Genomic DNA, 10,535 nt, shown 5'->3' with positions numbered 1-10,535 from the left:
TAAATTTATTAGTTTTATAATAATTATTTTAAAAGATAACTATGATGATTTCTTATTTATTGACAATGTAATTTACTATGATAATACATAGAAAATAAACTCTAAAAACTAACCAATAAAATATAACTCAGTTGGTTTAAAAATGAATGTGAATTATTACAAATCTTCCGATGAAATTTCATTCTTATGGATAAAAAAGACTGTAACAACTCATAAATACTTCATGGTCAAAGTTTTGCTTTAAAAATCAGTCAATATAACATACTCACTTGTTTACCCACACGTTATTATGTGTTCTCATTGACCATGTACAACATTCTCTTGTGGCCAAGATGTTCTCATTTTTATGTACATACTACACCGTCCTTAGAATTTAACAACTTTTTGAAAAGAAAAAAAAAAGATCAGTTTTCGAAAAAAATAACTCCAACGCTAAACATATATTCACCTAGTTTTCTAGAAATAGTAGCAAGTTTGCAACAATAGTAGTAGTACTATTAGCCGAATAAATTCTCTTGAAGTTGGAACATCAGCAAATTAAGATCATCATAGGCAACACCCACTAAACCAAACTATAGGCATTCACTAGCAGTTTAGTAGTAGTATTATATAAAATGGAAGGGATCGCCCCATCAAATTCCCACTATATATATAGGTAGAGTCACGCATCAAATTCCCATCACAACCATCTTACTTACACAATAAGCACCTCTCATTAATTTCTGATTTTCTCTAACATGGCTATGGTGGTCCTCACACCCCTTTTGGCCATACTCGGTATTCTCCTACTTAAACTCATCTATGACAGCCTCTCATGTTACTGGCTCACACCACTACGCATAAAAAAGACGATGGATATGCAAGGTGTCCGTGGCCCTAAACCTCGTTTCTTCACCGGCAACATCCTAGACATGGCTTCCCTTGTCTCCAAAGCAACCTCCCAAGACATGAAAACCATAAGCCATGACATTGTTGGCCGTCTTCTCCCACATTTTCTACTTTGGTCTAGCCAATTTGGTATGTATGTACGTACTTACGTGCATAAATACGTGTACAAATTAATCAAACTTATACAACAATATGATCTCTAATATTTTTCTCAAATTTTTTAATTCATTAACCAACTTTTGTTGACATGTATGTTAAACCTCACCTAGTTATTAAAACGGTTAATTTTGCAGGAAAGAGGTTTCTATATTGGAATGGTTCAGAACCAAGGCTGTGTCTCACTGAGACTGAGTTGATCAAAGAGTTCCTTTCAAAACACAGCACGGTATCTGGGAAATCCTGGCAGCAGAGACAAGGTTCCAAGAATTTCATTGGGGAGGGACTGTTGATGGCAAATGGTGAAGATTGGTACCACCAACGTCACATCGTTGCCCCTGCATTCATGGGAGACAGACTTAAGGTATTGATACTGTTTTGGAGTCTCACCTTTTAAAATTCTTGTTTTGTTTGGTTGATTGGTGTTAAAATCTCTTTTAGAGCTATGCTGGGCACATGGTGGAATGCACTAAGGAGATGCTCCAATCCCTGAAGATTGCGTTGGAGAGTGGCCAAACTGAGGTGGAGATTGGTCACTACATGACTAAACTCACTGCGGATATTATCTCTAGGACTGAGTTTGGCACCAGCTACCAGAAGGGGAAGAAAATATTCCACCTCCTCACACTGCTACAGAGTCGTTGTGCTCAAGCAAGTCGTCATCTTTGCATCCCTGGAAGCAGGTTCCTGAATCATCCTTTTCTCGTGTTCCAGGATCACGTTGAAATATCAGTCAACAACGTGATTTTATTTTGAGTAAATTTTTCACCTTGATTTCAAGTCTAGAATTGATTTTGAGCTGTAGTAACTTTTTGCTTTGGACCACTAACTCGCTTTTAGAATAAAAACATCTAGCACCACTTCAAAATCAATTTTGCGAAATGAATGTCATGATAATAAATGTCAGTGTTTTAACCTGAGTGGAATTCCTTGCTTTTTTATCCGGAAGCATCTGAATAATCACATTTATAATATTTCTTATTATTCCATGGTTTGCATTATAGTTGTGTCGGTCTTATTCCATCTTTGTGTTGTGTGTTTTATCTGCCAAGTTTGTGTGTCCTTGTCCCCCTCCCTTTTCCTTTTTTTTCTTTCATTGATGTCACTATCAATTTGTTTGCACAGGTTTTTTCCAAGCAAGTATAACAGAGAGATAAAGTCTTTGAAGATGGAGGTGGAGACTCTGCTGATGGAGATCATACAAAGCAGAAAAGACTGTGTGGAGATTGGGAGGAGCAATTCTTATGGGAATGATTTGTTGGGGATGCTCCTGAATGAGATGCAGAAGAAGAAAAAAGGGAATGGAAACAACAACAGCAGCATCAATCTGCAGCTAGTGATGGATCAATGCAAAACATTCTTCTTTGCAGGACATGAAACCACTGCACTTTTACTCACTTGGACAGTTATGTTACTAGCCAGCAACACATCTTGGCAAGACAAAGTCAGAGCTGAGGTTAAAAGTGTCTGCAATGGGGGAATTCCCTCTCTGGATCAACTCTCCAAGCTCACTCTTGTAAGTAACAAAAATCACTCGTGTTGCAATGAATTAAGAGGGACGCAAATAACACACTCTTTACCACATTCCTCTATACACATTTTATTATTGGTTAAAATATATTCAAGAAATTCGTGAAATCCAATTAATTTTATAATTTCTAACAAATTTCAACCATTAAGAGATGATGTGTTCAAAAAAGTGTGAACTTAGCATTTTTCATAAATTAATTAATTAATAATCCTTAAAGTTTAAACCATCTCCCCTGTCACGAACAATGAAGGCTGGAAAATCTTTTTTTTTTTTTTTTAATTTCACAAAAAGACAGAGGGTTATTTTATTTTAGGCTACTTTTAGGGGATCAGTGGGAAGCGGCAAGTTGGTCAAATTTGTATCTTAAACAAAATTTATTTTTCTTTTTTGATTTAATTTTTTATTTTATTTTTATATAAATTTTACTTTTAGTAGTGTCAAGTATTACTTTTTATAGAGCCTACACAATAGTTGCTTTTAAAACCCAGCATGAGCCAGTTTTAGGAAAACTTTAATTGGGTGGTCCATAGAATTGAATAAAATTTTAAAAAATATATATGTATTTATAGTTATTCATTAATAAATAGGGTTATATAAGTGTAGCCTGTAGTTTCTTGGCCAAAAGGTTAATTGATCTAAACATCTTAGGCTTTTAAGTTATTATTAGCACGACGATCAGAAAGGACAGCCAAGAAATATTTTAATCTAACCCAAATATTTGTGTATAAAGAAACAAACAAAAAATAATTTATCTAACGATCATCTTTGCACCCGTGCGTCGGTAGTTGGTGTTATTTTAAAGAATATTTGTAAGGGTTATCTTTCTTTTTAGAATGTCCAAGGGAGCAAAAGTTTAAAGCTATTCATTCATTTTCTGAATAACGATACGGCAATACTTTCTTGAGAAAAAGGAAAAAAAAAATCATACTCAGAATTTCAATCTTTGTGACTTTTGCATTTGTATTTTTCTTCAAAAGGGACAAAGGAAAAAAAGAGAAATAAGTTGACCCTACTCAACTCAATGGCAAGGTTCATGGCTACCCACTTGGACAATTTAAGAGATTTTCTTCGATTGATAGATAGCTCGGAAGACTAAATAGAATATTCATGGGTACCATAGAGTGCAGTAGTAATTATTATATTTAAATGCTAGATTTTCCGAAAGATGGTCAAAGATTCAGCATTAATTTTCACAAGGAATATAGTTCAAGCTGCAGCATTTGATTTGGCTTCCGTGGCCAACACAATAATAATCAACTAACCATAGTTGTTATTTGATATTTCAGTTGCATATGGTGATCAACGAATCAATGAGGTTGTATCCCCCAGCATCTGTGCTCCCTAGAATGGTGTTCGAAGACATAGTGCTAGGTGACCTTTATATCCCTAAGGGCCTATCAATTTGGATCCCTGTGCTGGCTATTCATCATAGTGAAAAACTATGGGGTAAAGATGCAAATGAGTTTAACCCAGAGAGGTTTACTTCAAAGTCTTTTGTTCCTGGCCGTTTTTTACCATTTGCTTCTGGCCCTAGAAATTGTGTTGGACAAGCATTTGCCTTAATGGAAGCTAAGATTATACTAGCCATGTTGATTTCTCGGTTTAGCTTCACCATTTCTGAAAATTACCGTCATGCCCCTGTGGTTATCCTCACAATTAAGCCCAAATATGGGGTTCAAGTTTGTTTGAAGCCCTTGGAGCCATGAAGGATCGTCGATTGTGGAGAGTGTTTAGAGTTGAAAGAGAGTTTTTGTCTTTTATGATGCGGATATATATGGCCATCTTGATCTTGATGAGCATTCTTGTAATTTTTTATTTCATTTTCAACCTTTTTTTTTTACAACGACCGGGAGAATAGAGAGATGAAATAATGATTGCAAGGAATAGGATATGTAAATTAAAAACTTGAATGAAAGCACACGTATTTATCTCTTCATGATGCATAAATTGAGTTTAGTAGCTCAAAACCCCGCACTCACATATGTAACACGAGAGATAAAGAAATTGGAGGAGCTGTTTAGATAAGTTTCTAACCAATTATTACTACTTAACGTGTCAATCAAGTGGTGTAAAATAATTCTAACTTAATCAGGAATGTTTTTTATTTGTAAGAATCAAAATGATATCAAACTTAATTAGAAAATTTAAATTTAAATTATATAATTATGTTAAATATTTGAGAGAAAAAAAACTTTACCAATCATATTAGTTCTATCAAACTTAAATAAGATTATCTTTTGTTTTCAAAAAAAATCTAAACAAATGAACATAATGATTAAAAACAACCCAAATAGAATGTCATGGGTACAAACGGCTATTCCCTTTTTAGCTTAGATGCCCCATAACACTTGAGAATAATTCTTTAGTTTTGTTTTTCTTTCTATTGAGATGATTTTAATTAAGTGCTCTACTTTGCTGGAAGAAAAAATAAGGCAACTTGTTGTGTGTGACAGAAACTAAGGTAGGGTCCGTATCTCCATTTTGGAGTTAAAGGGAGTTGTTTTCTCAGCCACCTTATCATCTGCTTCCACCAGTCCTCGATTCTGCTTCTTCCACTAGTTGGTTTTTATCATTCTTTTATTGCAACCATCATTTCTTTCTGACACTGTTCGACATCTAATAAATTGTGGACAAATTTTATAGGAGTATTTAGGAAGCATGCAAAAACGTTTTAGTATTTAGGTTTAACTTTTTGGAAATGTTAACTAATGTTATATGGAAGTTGGTTAAGAAAGCTAAAAATATTTTTATTGAGAGACGAAAAAATTGTATTGTTCATAATTTTTTTTATCCTTTCTTATGATTTACATAACAAATATTTTTTTCTTTTAATTTGTTAATCAAATGTCCTAACAAGATCCCAACTTCTTATATTCAATTTATTGTCTTCGTACGTGGCAAATGATTCATGTAGTTGACTATGACTTGATCGAGTTTGATGACAGTTAGTAACACTTACCGGTTACCAAGTCTCACCTTAAGACCGGGACTGTGAATGGACCATTAAAACAAGCCCACTTAGCCCAACAGGATGTTGAGTGAAACTTCTTGCACCCTCAATTTTGCTTTAGACACTCATTACATTTCAAAATTTTACTTTCCAATTGGACATCTCTAAGTGTGTGTTTGAACCAACATCCGTTACGCACTTATAGTGATAAAATCGCACCAGATTTATTCCCTAATGCAGAAGCAACAGTTCATAGCTTCTAGCGGACGCACGTAAAATGAACACTGATGTTGGTGCAGTAAGCAACACTGATGTTCTAACTAGTACTAGTAACTATTAATCTTTTCTGCAATTATTTTAAAATAATTTTCAATCAAACAAAAGTACATTAATTAATTTATTATTTGTTATCATTGGTTGAAGTCCTTAATTTATATACGCACGAATAAAATAAATTTATCAAACGGTTTTGCTTTTTGCCCATGGAAATATGTTTGCATAACAATGGGTTTGGATCCACTTATGATACTCCCCCACATAAAATAAGATGACTAAAATAAACTTACATTTGTTGCTTTTTTTTTATCATAACTTACATTTGTTGCTGAGTCTTAATGATACTGCTAGAAAAATAATTATAATAAGTCTCATTATTTTGTTTAAGATATTAATAAGCTCGATAATGTATCAGACTCTACATAGTTGTATGATTGTATCTGTTATTAGTTTTCAATTATTTCATTTCAAATTAACTACTATTGCGTTCTGCCTTGCGATATGTGTCATATTGTCAAACAAACATAAAATGCCATACTTTAACATACAGTAATACAAAATCCTTCACTTCACTTCTTAAGCATGGATATTTTTTAACCTTAGTAGATATTCATAGCATACGCACTTGGATAATTGTGATAAAATCTAAAAATAAACTAGATAACATCTTATCAAATTTATTTCATTCATTGGAACTCAATATAACACCAAACTAAACTAAAGTGCTTGACAAGTGATAATGACAACAATGACATTAACGTGCCTAAATTTTAGAGAGACTTTACACCAAATGTCTAGTGTTGAGATTGGTATTGGTATCCATGCACCAATCTTTTTCCAATTTCAAATTGTTTGTTTTTAGAATCACAAGATGTGTCGGTACTTTTTAAATGCAGTATCAATGCCAGACCAGGCATTTTTATTCTTAATTACCACGAGGCATTTTTTTGTACATTTCGACTCTAATACAACAAGTGACCCATGTCTTTCTATTACGATCATTTTTAAATGCGAGATAAATCTTTTTTAAAATAATAAAAGAGTCCTTCTTTGCAAATATTCTAAACGTACTCAAATGTACGTTCCACTTTGACTTACCATGGTGGTTATTTAAGTCGGAACTTTCTCAGTCAAACCTTCTTTTTTTCTTGATCGTTAACTCTGTCAAACTTTTAAATGCTACGATTACGTGTGGAACATATTTGAGCAAAATGTCTTAAAAGCAAAAGAGAATGATGCGACAGTTAAATAATCTTAATGGAAATTTTAAAAAAAAATTGATCAAATGCATTAAGGATCGTGATATTTCCGCATTCTATTTATATATATATAAGTTACTTTAATGATATAAGGTACACTACAATTAATTGTATAAAAAAATAATATGCAAGAACTATTTCTGACCCATTAATATATATATCTTGTTTGACTGATGCAGGAGAAAATCCCAGCAAAATCCCACTAACCAATCTGCTAGAGTTGCAAGATTGTGATTAAAAGATTGATTATCTTCTTTGAGTTTCGGGCAATATCTTTGATGAGTGTTGTAAAATCAGTAAAGTGATTGATTATGCTTTAATAATTGTACGCATGATGATACATAGGTGAATGATGATTACGTGAATGATCATCTTCATGATGCTGCGTGCCACTGGAGGCTTCCAGTGACCCATCAACACTGATTTTAATCATTAGAAACTCCAAAACCATCGTTTAGAATGTGATATCTCTTTTCTAGACGAATTCTACAGTGGGAAAGGAAATTGTAGATCGTTAGATCTTTTTTCTTTTCCCAAATTACCCTCATGGTCTCATCACTCTCGCTTGTATTTTTCCGATTAGTATGTGGTGGTGTCGATGCCGTGCGCGACAACGTCGTGGAAGCTCAAGAGGGATAAAGAAGGAAAAACAAAATAAAAAAATATCAGCCATAGATCTAAAACTAAGAAAATCTAACTGTGAGAATTTACTTTCCCTCCGTGAAATTAGTCCTCTTTTCTAATTGGAAAGAAGAGAAGACTGAAGACAAAGAAAACATGTAACTGGGCAAATTTTAATCTTCTCATTAAGAAAAAAAAAAGAGAGAGAGAGAGGGAAAATGAGCGAAAAGAATATTATACAATTCTAAAATATACTCTCAAACATGTGAGGGGGATTTTTCTTATATTATACAGAGAAATATGTTTTTTTTTATAATTATATCAGTCGATAAATAGTTCATCATATATATAAAACATGATTTTGTAATAGGAGTGGAACTAGCTAAATAAGAGAAAAGTTATTAAAAAAAAGTGCGCGTATATCAATTAAAATAGAATCATTTTAATTGTTTAATCAATAATTTTGAATTTAAATTATGTCTATGTAATTTTCTTAAATACTCAAAACAAGAAATTACTATTTATAATAATTTTATCGGACTCTAATAAAATAAAATTGTCTTTCGTAAAATATATTATTACAGTATCAAACAAAAAAAAATAAAGATGAACTTATTTTCTTTTTTTTTCCCGTATTGTTTCTCTTTTTTCTAATTATATCAAGAAATACTTGATAGTATAAATACGATTTTCACGAGGGAATTTGATTGATATTGATCGATAAATGCTATATCATTATCGGTTAAAATATACTTTTGTTTAAATTTGTGCTAAAATATTTTCTAACAAATAACACTCTTGTTATATATTAGGTGAACTCAAGATTTCTCTCAACCAAAATTGAAAGACTAATCTCTCGTGAGAATAAGATTTATTAAGACAAATTAACTTTTTTTGACAAATATTTTTTTTTCATATATGATCTCTGAATCATGTTGGTGACATCCTATTATAGCAAACAATAAAAATTCTTCTTTCTTATAATTTTTGTACTCATGCTTTTTATATCATTATGTTCTGTCTTACCCAACAAAGGGTAAAAATATTTTAGTATGTAATAAATGTTTTTATTATTATTTAATGTATATCATTTAATTATGTAAATCATTAATGTTTCACACTTTTAATAATATTTTTAATGTTATAATTGATATGATATGAAATTTAATAAATTTGGAGAATAAAAAAACCCTGAAAACAATTAAAAAAATAATGAGTGTTACATAATAATAAAAAAAATATACACAAGTAGCTAGTTTATGAAAAGAATTATAAACTGAGTCTAACGCATTTAGCTTTGAAATTCAACGTCTATATATTGTCCCGTAATTGAATTGAACTTAATGATTAAAACTTCTGACATGCGCAACTTAATTAATTGGAAAATCATGCTTTCCCTTGTTAGTTGTTAGATTATGTATGCATCTCCATTAATGATGTTGAAATGAAAAGTAAGCTTTTGGATTACCAAAAGAGAATTGTTGTTGCTCTCACCTGGCTTTAAGATAGCTCAGAGAGTTTCCGGTAGTGGGATACTTACAAAGACTCCAATGTTTAAAACTATATAAATATATAATAGTGAACATAATGGAATCAAAAGGAATCTTATATATATACGCGCGCGCGTGTTTATCATATAATAACTTTTTTAAAAAGTCATCAATTTACATTGTAAAGTTTTTATAATATCAATTACATAAAAATTATTGTAGATCAAAGTTTTAAAGTAGTTATTATAAATTTAATAATTTTTAATTACTAGGTATTAAATAGACAATGAGAAAATTAAATAATTAAAATATATATATATATATATATATATATATATATATATATTAAATTTTCACAATTTATTCCCTATTTAATAAAAATTGCAATTTTTTTCAATCTTTAATTCTGCATAAATTTATTTTTTTATATTTTAATTAATTTTTTTAAGTTAACTTAAATAAGCATGTAAATTCTATACTTCAATTATATCAAAATAAAAGAAATAAAATATAAGGAAAGTTAAGAATTCAACTAAGATTCAATTTTTAAAAAATTTGAAAACTAAAATCACAAAAATAAATAGAAGAGCCAAAATCACGTTTCAAGAATTAAAGGATGGTCAAAATTATAATTTTGGCATTATTATAGTAACACAACAATTATAAAACAATTTAAAATGCAATTAAATCTAAAAGTATTGTTTATTATTTTCCATACTCTAAGAAATGAGAATGTTGATCAATAAAAAATGACAATTTTGATGAAAATAGTTAGGGGTTTGAGTTACCAAAAAATAATAATAATAATTAAGGGTTTGAGTTACGTTATAGTTCTCCTTCTATAATTTCACCTAGTCCAATACATGGTTATTCATAAAACGTTGGAGTTCTTATCATAGTAAATTAGATTAATTAAGTTCAAATCCTTGGCATAAGATTCGTTTAAAATTAACCCTAATATTCTATTTCCTTAGCTCCATTAAGATTGATCCAAGTATTAAGTTCAAGAATCCAAAAGAAATATGCATCAAGAAGTTCTAATCCTAGACTCATCCCAATATATGCATGATAACCAATCTCAGATCCAGCTACATGTACATGTACAAGATTCCTTATTATGCACTTAGCCTGAAATCATTCCATCGTTGTCCAATTAATCATAAGCATTAAAAACAAGGATGAATACTCAAGCTCATGAAAACTTGCACCGAATATAAAAGAGTTTAATTATAAAGGATTGTCGTGAAATATTCATAAGATTCCTAGCCAAACGAGATTTAGTAAAATATAATGAAAAATAGAATGAGAGAGTAAAATTGATGATGGATGAAGGTAACTTCATTAATTCTTCATGATTCTTTTCC

At 30.9% G+C, this 10,535-nt stretch overlaps 1 protein-coding gene across 1 annotated transcript; it reads left to right on the top strand.

Annotated features, from left to right (window-relative positions):
• Nucleotides 1-642: 642 nt before the first annotated feature.
• Nucleotides 643-4,511, top strand: LOC114395212 (cytokinin hydroxylase-like). The gene is made up of 5 exons (XM_028356930.1): nucleotides 643-1,017; nucleotides 1,182-1,408; nucleotides 1,486-1,727; nucleotides 2,170-2,560; nucleotides 3,862-4,511. The coding sequence occupies exons 1-5, from the start codon at nucleotides 738-740 to the stop codon at nucleotides 4,279-4,281; spliced, it is 1,560 nt and encodes a 519-aa protein (XP_028212731.1). The 5' UTR covers nucleotides 643-737; the 3' UTR covers nucleotides 4,282-4,511.
• The last annotated feature ends 6,024 nt before the right edge of the window (nucleotides 4,512-10,535 follow it).

This window comes from Glycine soja, chromosome 18, assembly GCF_004193775.1.
Source record: "Glycine soja cultivar W05 chromosome 18, ASM419377v2, whole genome shotgun sequence".
Taxonomy (NCBI): domain Eukaryota; kingdom Viridiplantae; phylum Streptophyta; class Magnoliopsida; order Fabales; family Fabaceae; genus Glycine; species Glycine soja.
This window is presented reverse-complemented; position numbering and strand designations above follow the sequence as displayed.

Coding starts and splice junctions, on each gene's coding strand:
- LOC114395212 (XM_028356930.1), top strand. CDS start 738: ATGGCTATGGTGGTCCTCACACCCCTTTTGGCCATACTCGGTATTCTC. Junction 1,728..2,169: donor CTTTGCATCCCTGGAAGCAG/GTTCCTGAATCA, acceptor TTGTTTGCACAG/GTTTTTTCCAAGCAAGTATA. Junction 2,561..3,861: donor AACTCTCCAAGCTCACTCTT/GTAAGTAACAAA, acceptor TTGATATTTCAG/TTGCATATGGTGATCAACGA.